Here is a 27,383-nt window from a genome sequence, read left to right as displayed (position 1 = left end):
TAAAACTGCAATAGTTTTTTGTAAACCACAATGAGACTGGCATACAGCCTTGTCCGGGAAAATATAAAGTCAATATGAATAGTAATGCATGTGCTGTTTGTTGGGTTGGTCAGGTTGTATGACCCTTTTTCAACTATGTAAAGGCCATACGGCGACTTTCCAGCATAACTGGTGGAGAAAAACCTCAGACGCCCCTCCACGAGCTTGCACCGATGTCTCATAAGCTTTCCTCATTGTGTCCTTCTTTCCAAAATTCAATAACTCTTAAGACTCAATACTACAAAAATAGGCTAAATCGGGGATACATCAATTTGATCTTAAAATATATATATGCTGGTTAAGCGAAATACTCAGATGACTAAGTGCAATACAACTGTTTAAAACCTTAATCTTTTGATCTTGTTTAAAGTTTTAAATAAATTCACTTATAACAGTGGATTCAACTGCATGAAATCAACAAATTCTAGGAAATTTCCAGTTTTCACATCTTTTTCCTTAAAGTATTACAATTAATTATTAATTTAGATTTCACTTAATCCATATTATGATACAGGACCAGTCATCAATTTTTAAGGAAAAATATGTACTGACGAATAGCGAACAGTGCAGACCATAATCAGGTGGCACAGAAAGGCCCGCTGATCTTGGTCTGCACTGGTAACATGGGTAAATTCTAAGCAGGCTGAAGGTTATATATACCCTGTTAGCTGTAAAAATTGATATAAGGATACTAGACCAGCTGGGCAAGAAAGTCTGTTGCTGAGTATAATGAGATACTGGCCTTAGTAATTTCCTTCAAATGCAAAAATAATAATGTAATCGCTTTTATCATATTTAGGGACAATGATTGCAGAAAAAGTAACAAATATCATAATACACATATTAAAATTTTCATTTCAATTTTTAAATAGCAGTTTATAGCACTGAATATATGTAACATTAACTTAATTTCTTTCCTTAAGGTATTAGCTTATTACTTAATTACATGCCATATATGCTTTAATAAATGCCCCAACACTAATAACACCCCCGCCCCCCTGTTATTTCCATAGAAAACTAGAACTATCACTAAATGTGATTAATATGAAGTTATAATGAATTCCAACAATTAGTCTTCAAGTTATGGTCCGGACAAAAGAAAGCAAAGGAAAGGTAATAAAGGGCAATAACTCTGTAATTACTTTAGATAGAGTTATGGTTCTTATGCACTGCACTTCCTCTCAATGTGCTTGACCATTGTATGTAGTTATATTGAATTCCAACCATAAGTCTTCAAGTTATGGTCCGGACAAAAAAAGAAGGCAATGGAAAAGCAACAAAGGGCAATAACTCTGTAATTACTTTAGATAGAGTTATGGTTCTTGTGCACTGCACTTCCCCTTATTGTGTTTGACAATTGTATGAAGTTGTTTTGAATTCCAACCAGTAGTTTTCAAGTTATGCCACGGACAAGGAAAAGTAACAAAGGGCAATTACTCTGTAATTAGTCAAGATAGAGTTATGTTTCTTATGCACTGCACTTCCTCTCAATGTGCTTGACCATTGTATGAAGTTATATTGAATTCCAACCATTAGTCTTCAAGTTATGCTCTGGACAAGGAAAATGCAACGGACAAAAAAAAGCAATGGAAAAACAACAAAGGGCAATAACTCTGTAATTACTTTAGATAGAGTTATGGTTCTTGTGCACTGCACTTCCCCTTATTGTGTTTGACAATTGTATGAAGTTGTTTTGAATTCCAACCAGTAGTTTTCAAGTTATGCCACGGACAAGGAAAAGTAACAAAGGGCAATAACTCTGTAATTAGTCAAGGTAGAGTTATGGTTCTTGTGCACTGCACTTCCTCTCAATGTGCTTGACCATTGTATGTAGTTATATTGAATTCCAACCATTAGTTTTCAAGTTATGCTCCGGACAAGGAAAATGCAACGGACGTCTGGACCGACCGACCGACCAACCGACCGACCACCGGGTGACTCCTATATACCCCCCCAAACTTAGTTTTTCGGGGTATAATGAATGCTAATATATATAGTCACCATGACAACTGCTGTTTATCATAAATCCAAAGAAATTAGCACACACTTTAACACTGCCAGTGCATCCAGTACATCTTTTCCATTGAGTTTTACATTGAATCAACACAGTATTGGTCATATAATGAAATTTATTGCCCCACTTTTGGAAAATACCCAGGGGCATTTATTACTGAATATACGGTAATATATTTTACTGAACATAGAAGTAAGCTATAACCCTGATGCTAACAAATCCTGAAATCAACCTTCTTGCTATTAGGTATTGCACTTTTGAATAAATAACAAGTAAACATACATAAAATGTACAAATACATGTAGTAACTACCATTTTACACAAAATTAATTACTTTAAATTTGTTTCCACATGTACTCCTCATTACATCATCAAATGATGTTTTTAAAAATCAATTTTCAGTGTTTTATTTAAGTTACCCCACCCCATTTTTTTTTAATAATATTGACAGTAATTATGAAATAAGCTTTTTTTTCCACTATTTTTATTTAAGTTACCCCACCCACTTTTTTTATAATATCTACAGTAAGAATGAAATGAACTTCTGTGTCAATCTCTGACAAACATACCTGACATTTTTCAACTTTTATATTTAACTTTGTTATAGTAACATATTGCCCTATTTAAACAATATAGACAATCTTTTTATTAACAGAATAAGATAGAAATGAGAAAAATAATATACAGGATTTTTTTCCAGGGTGTTGAACTGCTTAATGCCATACATGTATGTTCAGTTTTTATTTCGACTTTACCTTGAAAGTATGATCATGAGACAGCACATTCTTAGGCAAACCTTAAAATCATGAAAAAATTGTGAAAAAGTTAACTCAAAATCTCCTAAGATCTGCACAAGCTTATCTTAAATGATCCAAAATGAAAAAAATACATGCACCTAGAAATGTTTATTTCTGGGATATAAAATAACGGGACAGGCAACTACCAACTAGATAAGCCGTTATGTTGGTATCCAATTGACTGACAGATATGCGTTGTGTATCAATCCTTTATTGATACTGTTATTATAATATAAAGTACATGAACATCACATTACGACCATCAAAACACAAAAGGACTGTTAAAAAGGCCAGTTGGCTAATATTTCTCCCATTTTCTCATTTTTTTACAATGGGAAAATCCGCCTCCCCCCACCGCCCCTTTTGCAATAATGAACATGACAAAATGGCGGAATGTGTGCCGTATTGGATGAAAAGATAACATGGCAATGACATCTTGTTACTTGTCCTGTTTTAATATGTTCCAGATTTTTTGCTATCATTTTGACTAGAAATTATAAACAAATTAGCACTCATGATTATAAAGAACATTTATAGAAAAAAAAAAGAAAATAAAGAAAGAAAAAATATGCCAAAGGCTGAGAAAAAAACATTTCAAATATCTGTTTAAGGAATGTTTCTTTTGTTTCAATAAAAAAATAAATTCACTATTTCATGGAATGTGTTTCTGAAACAGTCTCCTGAATATAATATAAAAAAATTGTTACTTTTAATCAGTGTCCACAATGTAGCATCATTGAAATACAACCATAACTTGTTATTCAATTTCATTGTGTTAATAAAAACAGTGTTAATATAAATTATAATAATACTAACTCACAGTAATTGTAAATAACAATACCAAATGAAGACTGTTTTACTGATTCTGAAAGGTTGCTTTTAAAGATTAAATTAGCTTTACAATACAGTAACTAATGGTATAATATAGTAACTTATGGTTCGGTCCAGTATTGCACTGTTCAGCACTGTATTGCACAGTATTACATTGTAAACATACTTAAATACTATTCGTCACAATTAAAAATACACACATGTGGATGAATATCAACAAATTAACTACCAAGCTTAAAACTGCCATTTAATGTCATTAGTAATAAAACTGCAAACAAAAGATGATTTAATCAAATAACCATACTGTTGACCTTTGAACAAATTACAAAAATAGAACTTCTTCTTTTATTTATATTTCTTATATAAAAAAAACCCCAACATTAAATAAGAAAAATCTTAATTTCTTTGTTCACATATAGTAATAATGAAACTTAAAGGAACTCACTTGAAGGCCAAAACACATAAAATTTGATTTTCCTAGATAAATCAGCCGGGCCACTTAAAACAGAAAGAAATGCAAAAAATACTAAAGAAAATATATTTTGTATACAGAATTAAATATAAAATGGTATTATCTGTGCTTAGTCCATTTTGAGAAAAAGAGTTTCAAATACTTCATTTTTAGCTCATATTGCAACATGTAAATGATTATTCTCGCGAAATAGAGTAAGCAAAAATGATCTGAATTTATGCAAACAAGTCATTAGTCCAGTCAACCCACTTCAAATACATGTATTACAGAAATCTCAAAATATATTTCCAGACCTATCACATCAAAATACCTCAGTGGAGTCCCTTTAATAAATTGGTTGCTTACTCCAAAGACACTTCAATCGATAAACCCATTTCTTCCAACCTATCAATTTGTTAATAAGCTCATTCTAATATTGCATCATGTGCGTAACATCAGGTATTTACATTACTTTCACACTCATTTCCTGCCACTGGACATTTTCTTTTGAAGTCTATTTATGCTGTTGATAAAATAACAGGGTCAAAAATTCCAATGGGGCTTTAACCAAGCTATAAATGTGGCTTATTACAAAAAGTAAAATCTATTTATAGTCTCAGTAAAAAGTAAAATCTATTTTTAGCCTCAGTGAAAAGCAAAATCTATTTTAAGTCACAGTGAAAAGCAAACTCTAATTTTAGTCTCAGTGAAAAGTAAAATCTATTTTTAGCCTCAATGAAAAGTAAATTCTATTTTTAGTCACAATGACATACTCAACCTAAGATTTATATATAGAAGTATAGCTTTGGCTTGTACCAATGTACACAGGATAGAAAGAAAGGACCAACCAGCACTTGTATGCTCATGGTTAACAATAAATTAACAGCAGTTGAAATTGTACAACAATAGTGCTTTTTTTTTCTTCCGCATTCCCATTCTAAATTAATATTTAAGTATATTGTGAACGAATTTTTGTGTCGCGGTAGATAAGCAGAAACAAAAAAATCTACAACTTATCTGGATTTCCTACAAACACTGCGGGGTGGGGACATGGGCGAGGGATAAGAACAAAACAAACTAACAAACAGAATATCACAAAATCATAAAGAGATAGAATTGCACCGAGGTATTAACAAAATATAAATAATTGCTAATATATATATATATAATTATTTCTGTCAATAAATATAATAATATTTAATATAAAGGTGATCATCATCACTAAATCATATATCTCTATAGACAACAAAATCAACAAAATTCCAAAGTATAATCTAGAATTAACACAATATATATATTACGTATATTTTTCACTCTAAAGGATGAAATATATAGTGTATCTAATCTTAAATATTGTATATATATATATTTATACAAAAAAAAAAAAAATGCTCGCATAAGTGTTGGAATGCCATAATTCACTTCTGAAGGATATACAATTTAACGTCCCAACATACATAAAAATCATATTGGACTGATATACCCTGGCACATAATCATATTGTATCATATATCAATTCATATTGTATCCCTACCAAATCATATCATCAGTTAATCTTCCTTAATGAATTAGTTGTCAGAAAATATACAAGTATAAGTAAACATACCCTAAACTGGAGAGCATAAAAAAAATTAAAAGAATTTTAAAAGAAAAACCTAAGAAAAAAAAAAGTAAAAAAGAGAGAGAGAGAGATAAAGATTTATGCTGACTGAAAAAGTTGTGAAATTGAAGTTCAATTTCTTGTAATATCAATATAAACAATTAATGTCAAAACATGTCAGAGAATAATGTTAAAAAATACTGTCAGTTTTCTTTTTATCAAAATATTCATTTTGAAACATTAAGATTCATCTGTATTGCAAACCTCCCAGTTAATATTTCAATATCAAAAACCAAAAATACACTGAAAGATTGGCATTCAAAAAAAAACTGGAATCATTGTGGAATGAACAGAAACCTTGACATTGGGTACAATAAATATAAAAGAAACTGTATGGAATGGAATTTTCCATTTTCTGAAGTGTCAAATGTTGGTCACTACATGAATCTTAAGATAAAGCCATAACTTGAGCAACATTTATATATACATTTGTAAGCATTGACTGTTTTTAATTATAAAATTGTTGCATGAAGTTAATGAAAATAATTTTCAATAGAATATGAAGATGAAAAAAATGTTTCTTAATAAAGAATGTGTTCTCTTTTCTTGCGAAGAAAAAAACAAACTTCACTGGAATGTTAATTTAAGTGTCTTTGACACAAATATATAATTAAACTTGTGAAAGAAAACAAAAGGAGTATTAGACTGTGTTTTCATTAACTATTTTGCACATATCAGCTGTGTGAAGGGATGAAATTCGGCAGGAATGTACAAAATGGTTGTATTACACAGCACAAAAATCCAACACAAGCACATTTTTAAACCGCAGTTTGGGTGATACTATCAACTACCTGTGAGAATGTACAATAGAAAAAACACACTTTTGTCAACATGATCTTCTGGCATACTATAAATAGAACACATGTGACACTTTTTCATATTGTGCTAAAAATAGAACTGTCAGATACGATAGCATTCACTTCTACAGCTGCTTTCACTTAAGTGTTCCATTTTTACAAACGAGTCATAATTAACATAAAAATTTACAAAGAGGAAGGAATAGAACTTCAAGATAATCATATCACTGACAACCTGTCAATCAGTAAGTAATGAAATTCCTTTCAATCAGTCAATACATATTTCTGGACTACTATAAATTGAAGCCCAAGCACTTTTCTTCTGCTAATTTCACAAATAAAGGTATGATAGTCCTACAGGAACATTGCACCTGGAAAACAACATTTATCAAAGGGAAAACATAGGGGGAAAGAACTTGCTTAAAAATATAACAGATTATTTTGTTTTTCCTTCATTTTCCTTTTAAAGCTTTAGGCCATAGCTAACAACTAACAGGTATAAGTCATCCACAAAGTCTGACTACGTGCATGTATTAAATGGTGCCGCCTACATCTAAATATATGAACATCACAATTACTTCATAACACACTGTCAAAACAATTTTTGTGATGATTTGATTCAAAAGAGAATGGTGTACACAGTGCAACTGGCATCGAAACTCCAGGCATCACTTCTACTTTGCAAGAGAAAATTACTTACAGAAAAAAAAAAAAAAAATCCCGTTAAAGCATTCAGACATCTGAACAATTTAGTGGCGCATTGCGTAGCATTCCACATTCCATAACAAGTAAATGCGAAGGTTTTTTTTTGTTTTACCGACAACTTCACAGCTGAAAGCGGATCACGCTCCATCTTGCATTAAATTACAGTCTATGTACACAAGTGAGTATAATATCAAAGTCAGCACCTAACACTCCCTACTCCATTGTCAACAGAGTATCACTTTTATAAATAATAATGATAATATAAAAAAAAAAAACGAAAAAAAAAAAAAAATCAAAAACAAACAAAAACCCCTTTCCTTACTTGCATTACACTTGGCAAAAGCCTCGTTTACGCGTAAATATTTTTTAACATAAATCGGACATTGAGTAAGAGCCATAGAGGAGGAACCTCTATCACTTCCTGTGCAGTGAATAAAAAAATCATCGTCTATCACTATAGCATTTAAAGACTGCTTGTAAAAACAGTTCTATGTTTTAGTTTACGATTTTCACGTTTATTTCTTCTTCACAAAACACCATGAAAGTCTTTCCACACACACAAAAGATAATGTGTTCTTTTTAACAAGCTCATCTTTTCTGGTTTCAATATTCCAATAATATCTTTTCTCAATTTCCAAAATTGAAATCAACACACGTTTTCTTGCAAATATTTACTGTTATTGTACGGTTTCAGTATTTTTTACAGTTTTCTCAACAGCTGGTTCCCCTCTGTATTAAAGAGTCTCATTTTCTAAAACTGGTACCATTTCTTGTCCTTGTATTTCAGCATTAATTGATGAGCGGTATTAGCATAAGCCTCAGCTTGCATGGACATCTCCTCCGTTTTATCACCAAGCCCGGACAACTTCTCACCACGTTCTCCCAGTAACTGTAAGAAATAAAACATAAGCTATAGACTTAAAAGGTTGAAAATTGCTTTTATAATCTTAACCCTTTCCACACCAAATACCTTAAATGGATTTGTCCAAATTACAATCTTGACAAACTTTGCACTAGATATATGAGCCGCGTCACGACAAAACCAACGTAATGCATTTGCGACCAGCATGGATCCAGACCAGCCTGCGCATCCGCACAGTCTGATCAGGATCCATGCTGTTCGCTGTCAGTTTCTCCACTTGTAATAGGGTTGGTAAGCGAACAGCATGGATCCTGATCAGACTGCGCGGATGCGCAGACTGGTCTGGATCGATGCTGGTCGCAACGCATTACGTTGGTTTTGTCGTGACGCCGCCTATATTTTTTCCATTTCAATTATAAAGGTCATAGGGTGATTTTACTCACAAGGCCAATCCATGCATTTAAGCCAACAACTTACATGAAAGTTTATAAGTCCCTGATGAGATTTGAACCAACTGCCAATAGGTGCAATTAACCTGAAGTAAGTGACCTTAATTATTTAGCCATGTAGAAGCCTTTTGCAAATCTCTTTGACCAAAGTAACACAAAACATGAGCAACTTTCAATTGATTCAAACTCAAAACCCCATACCCATAGACTTATATCTCTCACAACTTATTTACATAGAAGTCTAGGAGTTATTACATTGAACATTTTAATGTTTCCTGCAAAATTGACATGTCTATGCCAGCTATATAGAGCCAGTCAAGCCGGTACATTTGTACAATCTGACTAAACTTGATCCTCTTTGCTGCCCAATTTGATCAGTCTGTTACTGAAATCTCTCAAATGCACAAGGGGATCGTTTTGAATTCAAAGCACAGACTCCATTATACAAATTAGGAGGGTGTGAACCCTTAACCTGCTGGCCTCTTAAGCTGTTGGCATTTGTCACAAGAATAAAGCCAGAGAAGCCTGCACATCAGTAGAGTTTGACCAGACTGGATCCTATTCAGCCTGAACCTGCTGGAGCCAACAGTCACTGGCATTTGTCACCGTTATAGAACCAGGCCAGTCTGCATACCCCCAAATAGGCTCCATACGTTTGGAAACACAATTTTTGCATCTCTATACTGAAATCCCTTTCTATTCTAAATGGAATGTTCCCAAATTAAATCTGAGCAAATTCATTCTACAAATTTAGAAGGGTACATATTAAAGTGTAAAGTTTTTGTATCAGTTTTATCATCTGTATGAATATTTTGTGAGGTGAAATAATAATAAGTTCGCACATACCAATCTGGCCCTACCAACTTCACCACCAACAGCTGCTTGCGCCTGTGCTTGTAGGTTCTGCATACCACCAGAGCCTGGTACCCGCGTTGCTATATTACGACCAACCTTACCACTTCCTTCACCAACTGTATCATAAAAGAGAATTGATTTTTTGGTTTTTCATTTATATAAAAATTTGCAAGTAGCAGATAAGTCCTCTCATCAAGTAAACTTTACTTATTGCAAATTGAATTTAAAAACATATGCTTAATGAAGTAGAAAAACCAAAACTTAAGCAGTTAATTGAAAAAAGAAAAACAAACCCAAATACCCAAGATTCCTCTAGACTTTAACCAAAAAAGGGTCATAATTCAGTCAAAATATGTGTAAGAGTTATGCTCCATGGGCATTGATCTCCAATTACGCTCTCAAATAAGTGTGTGAAGTTTAAAACCGTGCCCTTCCGGAGTTTTTGAGATATCACCTTGCGCTAAAACTTATCCAAAAAGTGACCCTGATGCCTGATGAGTACAATAGCTATTCCTATTCTTCGAATAGCTGAGCTAATAATGAATCTCAAATTGTTTTTTTTTCCCCATCATAATGATAAATGAAACTTACAAAGTTCTTCTCTATCCAATGCGGAAGGTCCTCCCCCAAACAGGTTTTTGAAGAAGCTCTGTTTAGGAGCATCGGGGGTTTCTGTAGGCAAGAAGAGCTCTCCCAGCATCTCATTCAGGTTATCACTGAAATAATCAAACCATCAGATTACATTCCATGAAAATCAAAATTTAGGGAGATATTGCACTATATTATCAAAAAGAGCTGTCGGTAGGACAGCAACACTCGACTATTCTTAGTGCTTGATAGTAAAAAAAAATGCTTGATACAGTTACCTCCTCCTGTTTACAGGTTGGGGTCATGATGGTGAACAAGTGTGCAAAGTTTCAAAGCCATATGTCAATGGACTTTGAAAATATTTGAACTATTACAAAAACTTTAATGTAAATTCCAAGTCAAAAAAGGGGCATAATTCTGTCAAAATGCTTGATAGAGTTACCTCCTCCTGTCTACAGGTTGGGGTCATGATGGTGAACAAGTGTGCAAAGTTTCAAAGCCATATGTCAATGGACTTTGAAAATATTTGAACTATTACAAAAACTTTAATGTAAATTCTAAGTCGAAAAAGGGGCATAATTCTGTCAAAATGCTTGATAGAGTTACCTCCTCCTGTCTACAGGTTGGGGTCATGATGGTGAACAAGTGTGCAAAGTTTCAAAGCCATATGTCAATGGACTTTGAAAATATTTGAACTATTACAAAAACTTTAACATAAGTGGTTACGCGGACGCCGACGCCGACGCTCGGGTGACTACAATAGCTCTACTTATTCTTATCGAATAGTCGAGCTAAAAATTATCCAAATTTGCCACAAAAAAAATGTTCATGTATTCCATTCGCAAATGGATTTAATTTGTTATGTTTTCTTAATAACTTTGTAGTGGGTAATATAATATGATGTTTTCTCCTAACCAAGTTTAACTATAGCAATCCTTTACTCGTAACCAAAATAGATTTATAGTTCCTTTGCTACTTTACATGCAAGTATGTTACTATATTTACATGAACAATCAGTTATCCTAGAGGATTCAACCAATATAAATTTATTGTCTGTGGCTATGTCACGAATATTACTATATTAAGTAACAATGTCACACTGACATTAGTAGGGTGCACGAGCAACATGATATCAATACACTGAAATAATCTGAAATTCATTTCCAATAAAATCCCACTCATGACCTTTGAATAACATCATGCAAGACAGCAATCCTACTAACATATGTTGGAACAATTCTAACAAGTGCAAACACATGCCTTGTACTTATGTTTATGACATGAAAGGTATTCCTTCAACCAAGAAGGAATATCAAGAAAGGCTTCAAAGGTCTGACTGTTTTTAACCTTTATCCAGCTGAGAACTTATTCTACAATAGCAACCAGTGTAGACCAAGATCAGCTGAAAAATCTGTGCGATCTCATTAGGGGAATGCACTGTTTGCTCTTCAGTCAGTACTTTATTTTATTTTAAATTGAAAATTTCCCTAAAAATTATATATTGTTTTGTCCAGAATAAATGATGGAAAGTCCATTTCAGATATTTAGTGCGGTAAGGGTACAGAAACTTACCAAAAGTCAGCAGAGTATGTAATTTTTTGTAGTTCTGTCGGTGAACACATATACATTGCATGTCCATGGTTACTAAAACAGAAAGTTCTTGCAACTCTGAAATACAAATGGCATTTAGCTATAATTGTTTTCAATTTTATGCTCTACTTCACAAGAATTATAAATAACCCATGTTAATTATAAGGAATTCTGCAAATAAACATTTGAATTTATCAGATATATTCAATTCATTAACTAAATGGACAGCCTTTTTGCATTGAAAGACAGTTTTTATATTTTATCATAAACACTTGTCAATAATTGACAATTTTCCCTGCTAGTGACCAGTCACATATCTCACAAGTTAACTAAATGAGTGGTACGAAAAACCAGATGGGCACCAATGTAGCCCCTGCAATTGTCATAATTTAAAGTCAGTTGCGCAGTAAATTAACACACGGGAAACCGCTGCGGGGCTTTCGCGGAACCAGTGGTTCTGATAATTGTTAATTACCAATGTCTCTTCCTAAACTCGAAGCTTATCATGATGTGGCTGGCCAAGAAAGTTATCAACTGTTTAAATCTTACATACTAAGCTCAACTTGTCAGGCTGTCAGTTTTACATATATTGAACGCGAGAAAACAGTACGAATGAAAGAAATTACCTTAAATCAGTGAGAGCAAGAAAATTGACATCTAACAGCAGTTTGAGACTAGGTAGACTGTACACCATTATGTGTCCGTTGGCAACGTAACAAGCCAAACATACACTCTCACCTACAAAATATAAAATATAACATTTCAATAAATAGTATAATCAAACTTTTGAAGGAGACCATCTCCTATTTTACCACATGTACACAGTATTAAATAATGCAAATAAATTTCATTGCTTTTCCCCATTCAAAGTATTATGATGTATTTTTTTTTCTCAGACTAAATCAATAATGGCTGATTTTCCTTTTCCAAACAAAGATAGGTTTGACTGTTCAATGCTTCAGCCAAATTTTATAATTCTCTTCTCATACTTTTTTTTCTTTCCTTTTTTTTTTAGATCTCCAAGAAGGTTAGACCACTAGCTGTAAGATAAGAACTCATTATACAATCATTCAAAGTCTGAAACCTGAGACTCAATGTGATCAATTTGTCACCTTAGTGCAGTAACAGGTTATGTCCTTCTAGGAGTTAACCAGTTATTGCACAAAGATGACGAATTACTAAAATTTTATTATTTCAACATTGAAATGCCTTAAAGTCATAAAGGACAATTCCAATTTTAAAGAAGGTGATCAGCAGGGTATGGGTAAAAATAAAAGACAACGTTCCTTCACATATCACTTGAACAAATCTTTTCACATCGTGTTCAATACAACAATCTGAATATGTGCAATTGTTGACAAAATATATTTATGCTAATTCACTCCTTTCAGACACTTTAACAAAAATTTAAGAGCTGTTTCCCCAGATATAACTGCTCTTGATTCCTGAATCTGATAATGATGTAGTTGTTTCAATAATCCATTGTAAATTTATCTTGGAAATACAGCAGACGAAATATGTTTTTGCTTCAAATTAATTTTAATGTCTCGGGTCTTGAAGCATGGAAACTGTCAACGCGTATTGATTCCAGTTTCGAACCGTTGATACATCACTTATCAAATAATGTGTCCACAGCAGTTTTAAGGTTGATGCATTCCCTCAAACTTGTGTATTCAGACCAATACGTAAACAATTATATTAAGGATCAAGTTTGTCTGTAAACTCATTTTTCCTTTACCTTACATTTTACATTTATTAGCAACTTTAGGCTCTGTGGTAAGTTTCTACATCAAAATGTTTTATAAATGTCAATTTTCTTGGGATATTTTCCTGTAAAAGTAAGCTTAAGGAAAAATATATGTTTACAAAACAACTTCATTCCTACTATCAACATAGGTAAAATATGACAGTTTGCAAATATTTATATGTAAAAAGAACCCCTGGAATTAAATATGGAGAACATATTTATGGTAAAATGTTAATCTCTGGAACTTAAACATCAAAACACAAGTTTTCAAGTAAAATCAACATATAGACTATAAATTAAAGCAAGAGATTTACCCATAAGATTAGCTTATGAAGGAAGTGGTTAACCCCTGAAAACAATGAATGTTCAATGAGTTTAAGGAAGACGTTTACCCTGAGATGAATGTATCCTCAAAAAAAATTAGGTCTAAACAAGAACTCTGTGTGTCTGCGAATGGCCAAAGTATGAGCTATTGTAAGATATACAACTTTACTATGTTAAATGACTTGATTGAAAAAAAAAATGAAAACAACAAGATCAAGTTATTGATTTGACATTTATCACTGTGACCTAGAACTTTGTCTTAATGACCTTTAAATCTATAGGGGTCATCAACTTGGTATAAGCAATATTCCTATCAAGTTTCACAAAACCTTGGCCTATTCCCTTTCATGTTATTGAGCTGACAAGGATTTACCAGTGTCCCTGTGACCTTGACCTACTGACCTTGAAATCAAATGGGGTCATCTACTGGTCATAGAAAATGTTTCTATTTAGGTTCACAAAATTAGGCTTATATTTCTTCTCAAGTTTTGACTGGACAAAGATTTTTCATACCATAATACAACAGAAGTTACCTTCTGGCATATAAAAAGTTTTTGTCCAATGTTAACAATATAAAAGAACAGTCCAGTTTGCTCAATAGGTAGAGTGCTTGCCGGTGAATCAGGAGATGGTGCATCTTTTGTTATGATTATGATCATTAGATCCTTTCTACGGTCATTTACACTGTACCTCTGCTTTGGCATGTACAGAAGTTATCAGTTCCTTGCGAAACTGAAGGCAACTAGTACTGGTAAACTGCAAGTTGACAAGCCTGATGGCTGAACTGTGCTCTGGTAAATTCAAAGCAGCTTACTGCTGTGATTCAGAGTGAAAACTACCAACATCACCAATAACAATATAAGTTTTATGTTCAACATAGATTTAAGGAAGATGTTTACCCCTGAGATTAACTACATCAGCCTTTATAACGAAGGATGACTCGGATATTCTGGCCTTGTAAGGACATGTCTGTGATGGCAAGGACACAACCTGAAAACATTTAAAAGAGCAGCAAGTTAATGTAGAATGTAGCATATATAATTTCAGTACTACTGTAAAACACTTATTTTTCGCGAGAACCTTATTTCGCGAATTTGAGGCAAAATGTCCAAAATAATTATTTCGCGTCAACATGAATTCGCGTCTTCCCGAAAAATGTGAAACCGGAAACCCGATGTCATTCGGATATTTTCTGTCCTGTCCGTTCACTAACTTTGCGTCGTTTATTGTGCGACGAATGCATTTATATCTGTATCGATTTTTCTGATAGCTTGCTAATCTTCTTGTTAAGTGAAACCGTCTTTCTAAAAATATGTCAATAAAGTTTGATAATTATTTGTTCACTGTGTTTGTCATGTATTGTCCCTGATTATACTCCGTGCCTCTAGCATTGTTACTACCACTGATTAGCCATTCAAAGGCAAGCAGACGAAAATCAATTAAACGGTACTGTAATTTGCCTAACCTGTAGCAAACGATTATGTTTACCCTCCGGCTTAAACTGTAGTACAATACAATAAGATACAATAAATAGAAATGTTACAAACAACTCGCAGGTGCTAAAGTATTTGTACCAAATACCGAAACAGTTATTCTGAAAATCGTATTTTCTGTTTTTTTTTCAGGTACATGAAGAAGGTGATTGTTACGCATTAATTTGTTTATACTTAATTCTAGTGCAAGTCACAGTTACCTTCCTTGACACAGGTAATATGCAGCGAAGAAGGTTTTTTTTCCAATTCCTCAATAATACTAAATTATTACAGGAGTAATCTGTACGATATGTATATACTGCAACACTTGAATAGCTACATGATGTAACTAGAACTGGTTTCGATACTTTCCGCAGATATATATCCATGTGTACGCATTTTCGGACAGTGTTCATTTTCGGACAAGTGTATAGACAAAGTGAAATATTCGCGAGAAATATGAATTCGCGTCTTAGAAAGCTCGCGAATATTAGCGAAAATAAATTTCTCATGAATAATAAGTGTTTTACAGTATCTCTGTCACTCAGTCATACCAGCAAAATGATTTGTTTGGATTAATAATTCCTCAGAATTCTCATATATGGTAATAGGAAACCATTCTCTAACTTATCTCCTGTACCACCTGCTCTGTTGTAGGTTCAAATCCCAATTAAAATGTTAAAAAGTTTCTAGAGGAAGCAAATCGGTAAGTCAACACTAGAACTATCACTAAATGTGATAAATACCCCCGCAAGACTGCTTCAGAAATGAGGAAGTTACAAGTAACAGAATACCTTGTTAAAGAATTGAAAAAGAGTTATGGTTGTGGGCAATTAAAGATAAGTGTGGTTTTTGTATGTTGCATTTCCTTACAATATGGTTGACCATTGATGAAGTTTTATTGAATTACTCTGTAATAAATCCAGAAAGAGTTACACTTCTTGAGCACTGCACTTCCTCTCATTGCGCTTGACCATTGTATGAAGTTGCATTGAATTCTAAACATTAGTTTTAAGTTATGCACGGAACAAGGAAAAGGAACAAAGGGTAATAACTCTACAAATACTGAAGATGGAGTTATGGTTATTGTACAATGCACTTCCTCTCATTTCGCTTGACCATTGTATGAAGTTGTATTAAATTCCAACTACTAGTTTTCAAGTTATGCACTGGACAAAAAAGTAACAAAGGGCAATAACTGTAAGTCAAAATAGAGTTATGCTTCTTCTGCACTGCACTTCATCTCACTGCCCTTGACCATTGTATGAAGTTTCATTGAATTCCAAACATTTATTTTTAAATTAGGCACTGGACATTAAAAAGTAACAAAGGGCAAAAACTCCTAAATGAGTCAAGAAAGAGTTATGGTTTCTGTGCACTGCGCTTCCTCTCAATATACTTGACCATTGTATGAAATTGTATTGAATTCCAAATAGTACTTTTCAAGTTATGCAAAAAGCAATGGAAAAGTAACAAAGGGCAGTAACTCAATAATTATTCTAAACAGAGTTATGGTTCTTGTGCACTGCACTTCCTCTTAATGTGCTTGATGATTGTATGAAGTTGTATTGAATTCCAACCAGTAGTTTTCAAGTTATGCTCCGGACAAGGAAAAGTAACAAAGGGCAATAAGTCTGTAATTAGTCATGATGGAGTTATGGTTCTTGTGCACTGCACTTCCTCTTAATGTGCTTGATCATTGTATACAGTTGTATTGAATTCCAACCATTAGTCATCCAGTTATGCTCCAAACAAAAATAAGCAATGGAAAAGTAACAAAGGGCAATAACTCTGTAATTACTTTAGACAGAGTTATGGTTCTTGAGTTTTACACTTCCTCTTATTGTGCTTGACCATTGTATGAAGTTGTTTTGAATTCCAACCAGTAGTTTTTAAGTTATGCCCCGGACAAGGAAAAGTAACAAAGGGCAATAACTCTTTAATGAGTCATGATGGAGTTATGGTTCTTGTGCACTGCACTTCCTCTCAATGTGTTTGACCATTGTATGAAGTTATATTGAATTCCAACCATTAGTCTTCAAGTTATGGTCCAGACAAAAGAAAGCAATAAAAAAGTAACAAAGGGCAAGAACTCTGAAATTACTTTAGATAGAGTTATGATTCTTGTGCACTGCACTTCCCCTTATTGTGCATGACCTTTTGAATTCCAACCAGTAGTTTTCAAGTTATGCTCCGGACAAGGAAAAGTAACAAAGGGCAATAACTCTGTAATAAGTGAAGATAGAGTTATGGTTCTTGTGCACTGCACTTCCTCTCAATTTGCTTGACCATTGTATGAAGTTGTATTGAATTCCAGCCATTAGTTTTCAAGTTATGCTCCGGACAAGGAAAATGCAACGGACGTCTGGACCGACCGACCGACCACCGGGTGACTCTTATATACCCCCCCCAAACTTCGTTTTTGGGGATATAAAAATGTTATTACCAGCTAAAGCGTTAAATAGCAAACAAGAGACATTGCCATACTTCATCCACCAGCAAAGAAAGGAAAGACGCCAAACAACCATAACTATTTAAGTTTTTAAATAAAACTTCTTCAAGAATTACAAAACCTAAGAGTTGCTTTGCTAAGACAGTTGGCTTGACTTAATCTAGCAGTTACAGCACTGTTGTTGCAAAATAAATCTCAAACTAAATACATATTTCTAAATTCTGTACTCACCCTTGCTTGTTTTTCTGAACAAATGATTGCAAACTGTCTATCTGTAACTTCTGTTGAAGAACTCGGTGATATCTTTAATTTTTGAGCTGTAGAAAGAAAAACTTATTTGAATACATGATAAAAGTATTCACGTTCATTTATATATTCCTACTAAAGTAAGTTTCACCTACTTCAAAACTGAAACAAGAGCCCTACAAGCAGTGTTAAGTTTCATCTGTTAAAGAATTAAAAAATAAAAGAGGCCATAGCTCCGAAATATTATTATATCCCTTGCTTAAAAACTGCACCTTGTTAAGATTAGCAAGTACTCCATGTTTGTAGTTTATAACATAATACATTTTAAATGGTTGAATAATGGGTTACATAAAAGTTTTTGCATGGTGACGACAACCATGCCGCAGCCATCATTATATATTGTAGCTTGACTTTCTCATGAAACAGACAGGCTTAAAAGGTAACTACTCCCTGTACACAGCCACATATAGGATGACACATATATGAATGTGAAGCATTGCTAGAGAATCCAACTTAAAAATTAAGGTCTAGAGTAAGTACATGTACAGTCAGGACTCAATACATCGGAATCCATTATACTGACAAATTCAAATAACGACAGTGAATTGGTGGGAGCCAAATTTTTTCAACGTTATTATAATCCTTTATAACGGAAATTCGTATTCCGACTCAATAAAATTGGAAACCAAACGTGTTATTTTCTATACAATCAGTACCCGTTAAACTGACACTAGGCGTATCAATTAGCCGTGAACAAAAGCCACAAGGTGTTAAAACAGGTATTGTGAGCTTGGTTAGTTGATTGTTACACCTTATTACAATACCAACGTGTTGTTGTCAGCTGAATTTTGTTACACATGCCAGTCGCAGTTTTAAGGAAAGTTACGAAAGTTCAGGCAAGGATGTGATAAACTATTTAGAACAACAGGATACCCTCTTCGATCCGAAATATTTAGACACTGCTTGGGCATTGATGTCTGCTTTAAACAATACAAAATCAAACAAGGTTCAGAAAAGTATCAAAGACTTTTTCCGTTAATTGACAAAGACAACAAACAGTGTGCAATCAATTTTTAAAGTTTAACTTTTAAAAGTCCTATCATTATAATGTTTTATCATTTTATTATCAATCTTTAACTATTTTAGTTGCTATTATTTTAATAAAGTTGTTGTATTATGTGAATGATATGTAATGTGTATAATAAAGTGAACACATAAACACAAAATTCTTTTACATTATAGATATTTATTATAAATCTAAATACATAATGTTCAGATACCAGTGAATAAGCATATCATTACATGATGAATGATGAAATTCAATATACTGACAAATTCGATATACTGACATATGATTTGGGAACCAACAGTGCCGTTAAAATGAGTCCTGACTGTATACTTTCATACCTAAAAGCCACAGATTTTTATTCTAAGTAACACATTTTAAAGGTGTTAACTCTTGTTTAAAGGTTGCCATAAGTGGGTCCCACATGCAGCTTTAAAATAAACGTTCACATACAAATGCAAATGAAGAGAAAAGCAGTTCAACATAACAGTCTGCAAGTACAATGTATAGCAGAAAACAAAGGGTCATAATCTTCAGCAAATCAGGGTTTATAACTCCCAAACAAATTCTCTGTTTCCAACAAAACAATTTAAGCATCAACAAGCTTACGTGTAGCATTTTGTGTTTTGGAGTTTTTTGCTTGGTCATCTTTCGAAGAATCCCGCCATGCACCTGACGTAACTGTGGGTATAATCATACCATTACAGTCTAAAAATGACATACACTGGATGGCACCTTTTAACCGAAATATTGTTCCTGAAAAAGTTGATAAAAACATTGGGTTATCCGTTAAATAATTTATTTTTTTTAATTTTCCAGCTACTTGGATTCTAAATCATACTTATGGAGATATAAATTTATTCACAGATTCTTAAACACTGACTACCCAAAATAAATAAATTGAAACAGATTTTTATTTAAAGTCAAAAAGATACAACCCTATTTCTGTGCCACAGTCTTTTATTGTGTAGATATTTTCATATGACCACAAAAAAAATCTTACCACTAGGTGAAACTATCACTGGTTGAGACAACCGTTGCTCCCCTGAAGGAGGAAGATTTAGCACTATTACCAACACTGAGCCCAGGCTTGTTCCCACCCACAAACAGGGGCTTGTAAAATTATCTGAAAAGGTGGAAAAACAAATGAATATCATAACTATCACTTGTTCTTTTTTCTTCTTATCTTCATGTTTAAAAGAAGATATACATCTGATTTGAATATTTCCCACAGTGCATCTTTCACTACAAATCTGAGAGGACTTGAATTCAAGAAATTATTTTTGAACTTCTGCTGCTGTTGATCTATCCCAGTGTGAATTTTTTTATTAACTTGCTTGTTACTAAACCCTTAACCTTTTACCCCATGAGCATATTGCGAAAAATGGCCGTTTTCATTGAAAAGCCTCCTGTAACAAGTTCAAACTGCTATGAAACTGTAAAAAATGCTTCAATACTAATGAAACTTGGCACAAATGTTGACTACACCATAGCCTCTGTAACAGCATGCTCAATGGTAAATTTTCTGTTACCATGGCAACGGGGGGACGTCTCAAAATTGCCAAAAATCACTATTTTCCATTGTTTTTTCCATCAAAACTGATTTCAAAGTGCTGCAACTTCTCAATGAATGGAGATAGAGTAAAAGGCATTTCAGCGTCGGTTACTAGTTACCCTAAGATGGACCTGAGGCCATTTTTAGCCTGTCACATGTCCAAAATTTTCTTGGAGATGAGGGGGACTCCGCCCCCCTTCAAACCCCCCAAACAGAAGGGGCACATCCCCCTTCTGCAACCCCCTCATGTAATATTTGGATTGGGACAGCGCCGAAAAAGTGGTCACTTTTTTTAACAACATTTCTCAAACGAAAAAACAGTGTTTGGGCCTAAATAGGGCATTTTTTCACTGTTTGAGGCCTCAAAAAGGGGGGGGGGGGAAAGCCGTCGAAACACGCTTATATAAGGGAAAAGGTTAACCCGCTGACCAATGTATTTGCCCTGAGTTCATTCAAAATTAAAGTGGCGGTATTGCTGATTGGTTAATGCATCAGACTAGTAGTCTATGTGGGTTCAAAGCCAGTTAGGGGCAAGCCTTTGTTTCCTTGGGCAAGAAACTTTACAGTCATTGCTCAAAACTGGTTGGTTGCAGAAATAGAGCCAAGAGTATAATGTCTATAATCTTGTAGCTTCCTACAGAATCAAACTAAAGTAAATTCTGTATAAATTAGTAAAGTTTAAGGGATTTTGATACAAAATACAAAAATTAAACTACCAATAGTATAGAGCCTAGTCAAACTACTCAAATGTGAAGGCTGGCCTTGCTCAAAGGCTAATCACTCCAAGGTCTAGCAGGTTAGAGGTTTATAATGCAGGTAAAACTAGAACTATTATAGCTTTTTTCTATTTCCCTTTCACACCATCTCAGTGTCATGGCCCCTCAACTCATGCATAAGCTCATTTTCTTTCATTTCATTGGTCTTTTCATAACTTTGCTTCTTCCACTTGTTTGCCTTTTTTACATAGCAGACTAAAAAGTATTTCTCTAAAACCATGCAGTTGTTTGTCTAGACTTCAAATATAACAGGAGTTTTGGCAATTGCAGTAAACATAACCCAACAAAAACAGCATATCAAGAGGTATGTGGCAAAATAAATCAAGCAGCACCTCATCAACAATCATATTGCCTTATAATTAAGTACCCGAAAAATTGACAGAAATCTAACATGAAATGTAGACAGATTGTCCCTTTGTTCCACAAATAATGGACGTTTCTTGGGTTTATGATGACAATATGAAAGACAGCCATATCACAAAGAAAATCTTTTGACGTGTAGACATCCCTTGCTCAAACCTTTCATGCGTAGTATCTGATTTAAAACACGAGGCTAAGATAACAATGTTAGAGGCAGAAATTTTATGTGGTAGGCTCACATTGTATTCTTGAGACTCAATTTTTTTCAAACAGTCACAGTGGAAAAAACAACTTTCGACTAACTACCTCACAAAATATATCACAAGCTCCCAGACAGAACCTTAACTCACAGCAGAGAATGGTGACACACCCAAACTCAAATTGGTCAACTTTTTTTAAACATTATTTTTGTTTGGCAGTTAATGTTGCAACAACATTATCGAGGTCATATGGCAACACTTCTGCTTTACAGTTTGGGTGATCATGTGACACTTGGGTACAATAACATTGGGTCACTACTTATGGCTTCCACCATACACAAATACACATTAATGGTTCATATTTTTGCAATACAGCTATTGTACTTTTCCTGAAATTTGCCCAGAACATGATATATGTTTACACAATGTTATCGTAAACAGATTTTATGTTTTGTGATCACCGACCCTATTTATAGGGAATAAATAACTGCATGATTTAAAAGCACTTTCCTAGGAGGAAGACGCATGTTAACGGCCCCTGCTATCAAACAAATAAAAGCCTTATCTTAACAGCAATATATTTCATGATTTAACATGCATTTTTTGACAAAAATAGCTTGCTGATATAAAGAAAATCGTACCAAATTTGCGAGTATAAGAATCAGCGAAGACAAGACACTGGATGGCTTCCTTCGACACATTTTCAAGACTGGACATACTCGAACTTCGAGACCGGGAAAACGATGACCCATCATTCTTGTCTGAAAAAATACAAAATTAAACTTATTCTTATTTAAAACAAATCAGGGTAAAGTACTATACCTTTATGCTGATTTGAAAGTGACCTTTATCTATAAAAATACGAGTTAAAAAAATCTTCAATGTTTCATTGTCAAGATACTGTCTTAACTTTTAAAAATTTCTTTTAGCTTGCAAACTCAAAATTTACCTTGATACTAAAGTTACATATCCAATTTCGTTCTTCAAGAAATTCAGTCTGCTTTTAAAAATTTCCAAAACAAACAGTAAACTCTGCTTATAACGATATTCAGGGGACTGTCAAATTTATATTTCTATATCTGAGAGGCAACCAGTTTGAAAACAATAATTGGGACCGTGACAAAAGCATTGTTATAAAGTGGTATAGTGTTATAATCGGTGTTTTTATAAGTAGAGTTTACAGTAGAATTTTCTGGTTTATTTATTAAGAACTTTCGCTAATATCCCTACAATATCAAAAAGGAGTATGTTATGTAAAATAGTAAAAATAAAGGGGACAGACACACTCCCTGTATTCTTTGATGTCAAGATAATTCCTAGGGCATCATTATTTGCACTTTCAATTTAACATAGAAGCATGTACTATCATAAAGCATAATTAGATCATTTATATAACAATATAAGAATAAGAAATAGTAACTGTGTTGAAAAAGTGATATCTTAATAACTGTATGAAAAAGCATTAAAGCTAAGATTATAAAATTTTAGCTACATGATACTCTTGCTGAAAATATGTATATACAAAGTTGTTTTTTTGTTTTTAGTTTTTAATCAATTAATTCAAATAATACAGAAAGACCTGATCTTGGTTTTAAAACAAAAGAAAATTTACACATGTTGAATTATTTTCACTTTTTTTTTAATTTATCTTTAAAAAATAATACAGCATTGAAACCTCTAATTAATATGATCATTTAGAATAATTTTCATGAGAAGTACATAGATTGTTAATATAATTCATAATGTTCTTTTATGTAGCAGGTCAAAAATAATATATATAATTTCACCTCTGGTTACCTTAAAAACAGAAGCTTTTGAATATGAAATGTTGTTATAATAGTATATGATATATTTTTCTAAACAACTAATGTTGTCTAAATATATGTACTTGAATATTTGTACATGTAATGATGGTAAATTAACAACTAAATTCAAAATATAACTAGCACTAGTATAAAAGCATTTATAAAGCCTACAAGAATATGTGGTATATATCTGTCAAAAGAATAAAGACAAAAATGCACCTTTTCCCTGCTGCAAGTAAAAAGCTTAGGAAAATTAAAAACAAATTGTGTCACCTTAGTGCAGTAACGGGCTTACTCATTATATAATTTAATAGGAGTTAACCCATTACTGCACTAAAGTTACGATTTATGTCTGTGGTCTGAAAAATAATGAAACATGATGCACACATGAAAAAACAAACAAAAAACAACAGCCACTGTTACCTATATATGTAAAACAGTCTAGTAACAACTGGCTGGCTATAAGGTAAAATAGAAAAAAAAATATGCAAAATTCATTCAAATTACAAACCTTGTGCAAGTAGAAGATGTACATAAATTTACCTTTTTTGAATGCTTCAAGACAATTTAATTTAACATATAAAAGTGCAGTTGTGAAATTTGTTGCTGTAAAAGTAAACAAAGTTCATTCAAAAATGTGCAAACAAATGAACAAAATTCTTCCTGTTGAATGGTTTGGCCATTGTTTTAACAATTTAACATTGCCATGACCTTATTTGATATTGACCTAATGCCACACTTTTTCATCGAAGAAATTTAACAACAAACTATTAACAGTCTGCAATAAATGAATGGATAATAATTTGGTAATAACACCAGTGCCTGTCAGCATCTCCAGGCTCTATGCAGTTGGTTACTAAATAACCCAACAATTTTCACACTCAATTCCCTAAAACTAACAATGTACCATTCCAAAATTACAGGACAAGTCCATTATATAAATTCAGCAAGATAAAGGTTATTGTCAGGATTTGAACCCAAAGTGGTGAGGCAAAACCAGCAAGCCATTCAAAGTCATCATCCTTAACCACTCGGCCACAAAAGTTAAAAGTAACCAAGATTATATAACAACTTTGGCAGCAAACTTTTGCCATTGAAACACAACAATTTTTCAGATTGTAAAAAAAAAACACGTCATATTCCAACCTGTCATTATTAATCAAAGCTAAACAGCACAGAAATCATTAACCAAATGGACAAAAATATCTTAATACCATTATGTGTTCTATTATCAGAGGGATAAATTGTAATGATTATTCAACAGACTAATTGGATATCACAAGCCTCAATGTATGAATGAAGCCTCCACAAAATTTCTCTTTTCTCATCTTACAGGGTTTTGCATGGGCAGAATAGTTGCAACTTCTTATGTGTTTCAAGAGTTTCACACTGATCCGGAACAAATTGCTCAAAATCTATTACAGGCTTTAAATCCTATGGTAAAAGAATGACCAATGGACTTCAATCATAATTATAGTGATGGACCAGAATTGACATTGAAAAACATAGGCCACTTTAGCAGCTCAACCCGACAATAGCCACCAAGGTCAATAGAAACCTCAAGTTTTATCCTACTATGCTATTCTGGTTGGCTAATAAACCGAGACCAAGTCTGTCATAATATGTAATTAAGTGCACAAATAGATCAAGTACCAATAAACTTTGAAGGTTAATGGCCATTAGACATGACAAGTTCACTGAGTGCATCCAGTCCCATGTTGCCATATACTCCCACTCAATGCAAAGTTTATTTTTAAATAGAAATTGAATAAATTACAATATTTCACAAAAGTAGAAATTTGAGAGTACATAATTTTTATCAAATACAAATTAATGTACAAATAAGTTTCAAAAGTAATACTTGGCATATTTCTGTCATACATTTAAGAAATTACCACACAGATACACGTACACATAAACAAGGAACACTATACAGACATAGAGACATAAAAAAAGAAAACATATATTGGTAATATCGAAAAGTTTAAAAAAAAGAATAGGAAAAAAATGTGTAACATCAATGGTTTGCAGTCACAGACACAGGACGTTGACAAGTGCTCAAAAATTTAAACTAAATTCAAAATTATTTCAATATCTAGATCCTCGGACGGACATTTAAATGACAAATATTGAATCAAAAATGCAATTGTGGTGACTATTTCGTTTTTCTAATGCCTAACATACCATTACAGCATGCCTATGTTACTAGTATAAAATACACGCCAGCCTGGATACTGATAGGTGCTTCATTTCAGTACATAATATTTAGATATAGAAATTGCTTAAACTAATAAATTGAATCGACACGCTCCCAAAAAACAGCAAAATTATTCTAGGAAAACAATCTTGGTGGGGCAAGGTTTATTTGAATTTGTAATTGATAATGGTTGTGTCATCAGATAATTTACACAATAACAATGACAAAAGCTCCCAGATGCCACTCAGACTTGGCAACCTACATTGAAAAAGAATTTTGGCCTTTGTGACCTTGCCCTTATCCAATTTTAAAACCCATTGATGTAGACTTTTACATATCAAGCATTAAAATATCTGACAATAAATGAATTAAGGCTCTACGATGAAAAATAGAACAGTCTATCTTTAACTTAAGTGACCTTGACCTTAATGAACCTCATAATTCATCATAGAACAAATTAATGCTCATGAATGAGAACAACATTCTTTGGTCTCAAGTAACACATATCATTAAATATTGTCTGGGTAACTTCAATGACTTTGGACTCCATCAAACTTAAGGTCACCCTGCCAACCTCATAGAATGGTAATTATATTTATCCCAAAGGTACACATGATCCCAAATATTTAAGGTACACATGACTTGTATCTCTCTATTTTTAAACTTGGTGACCTTGACCATATCAACCTCCTACTGTACATAAGAATAGAGGTCCAAACTAGGTAGCTAAACACCATATGCAAGACATCTGTCAATAAATGAATGTGATATGAGAAATGGTCAATTAGTGTGAGGATTAAAAGAAAAAATAGGTCTCTATATGCTTTCCATTTTTTGTACCATAAAAACGTATAAAAATAATGTTTATATTAAGAGATAGCACTGCCTCGAGACTTTCTTTTTTCAAGGAATCATGCAATTCAATTGAATACCTTGACATAAAAATGGAATTGACCGGACAGGTTTGTAGTGGGGAAAAGGGTCATACATATAAAAATTGCTAAAATATTCTAATATTTTTTATAACAAGAAAAAACTTTACAGTGTGCGGAAAAGATTAGTTAAAAAAGAGGATTTTTTTCCATCACCAGTTCATAAAACATTCTGTTGTGCACAGTGAAGTATGAGGACTTCTTTAATCAATCTAACTAAACTAAAAAAAAAGTACATTTTCAAATGTACAATTTCAAGAAAAAAAAAGAACTGACCTGAACTGACAAAAATATATTTTTTTTTTAAATAAACCAATAAATTCCTTTTTTTTCGTAAAAAAATCAAACAAATAAATTTGCTTATTTATAACTATGCAAAAAAGACAAAAATTTCACTTTATTATTATTTTTTAATCCAAAATGATACTGAATGGCTAAAAATGATTGTATGTATGACAAAAAAAAAACTAGAAATGTGTCCATAGGACACGGGTGCCCCCACCGCGCCACTGTTCTGTCAATCTTTTTACTAAGTCAAGGGAAATTACTCTACAAATACTGGATAAATCCACAAGCAAAACCCCAGGTGCAAATCTAAAATATGCTGAGCAAC

General features: G+C 33.1%; 1 protein-coding gene across 3 annotated transcripts in view; it reads right to left on the bottom strand.

Annotated features, from left to right (window-relative positions):
• Positions 1-2,189: 2,189 nt before the first annotated feature.
• Positions 2,190-27,383, bottom strand: part of LOC132735092 (syntaxin-binding protein 5-like) — a 119,603-nt gene continuing 94,409 nt past the window's right edge. For all 3 annotated transcript variants that reach the window (XM_060721996.1, XM_060721995.1, XM_060721994.1), the window contains 10 exons: positions 22,478-22,597; positions 19,949-20,071; positions 19,555-19,701; positions 17,865-17,950; positions 14,609-14,699; positions 12,265-12,376; positions 11,621-11,716; positions 10,052-10,176; positions 9,452-9,576; positions 2,190-8,183 (listed from right to left, as the gene is read on the bottom strand). In XM_060721996.1, coding sequence (XP_060577979.1) covers positions 8,046-8,183; positions 9,452-9,576; positions 10,052-10,176; positions 11,621-11,716; positions 12,265-12,376; positions 14,609-14,699; positions 17,865-17,950; positions 19,555-19,701; positions 19,949-20,071; positions 22,478-22,597 — 1,163 coding nt within the window. In that variant the 3' untranslated portion in view covers positions 2,190-8,045. The remainder of the gene's footprint in view (positions 8,184-9,451; positions 9,577-10,051; positions 10,177-11,620; positions 11,717-12,264; positions 12,377-14,608; positions 14,700-17,864; positions 17,951-19,554; positions 19,702-19,948; positions 20,072-22,477; positions 22,598-27,383) is intronic.

Source organism: Ruditapes philippinarum, unplaced genomic scaffold, assembly GCF_026571515.1.
Source record: "Ruditapes philippinarum isolate M1 unplaced genomic scaffold, ASM2657151v2 ctg497_1_1_1_1, whole genome shotgun sequence".
NCBI lineage: Eukaryota > Metazoa > Mollusca > Bivalvia > Venerida > Veneridae > Ruditapes > Ruditapes philippinarum.
Note: the sequence above shows the minus strand (reverse complement) of the source record. Positions and strands in the feature narration are given on the sequence as shown.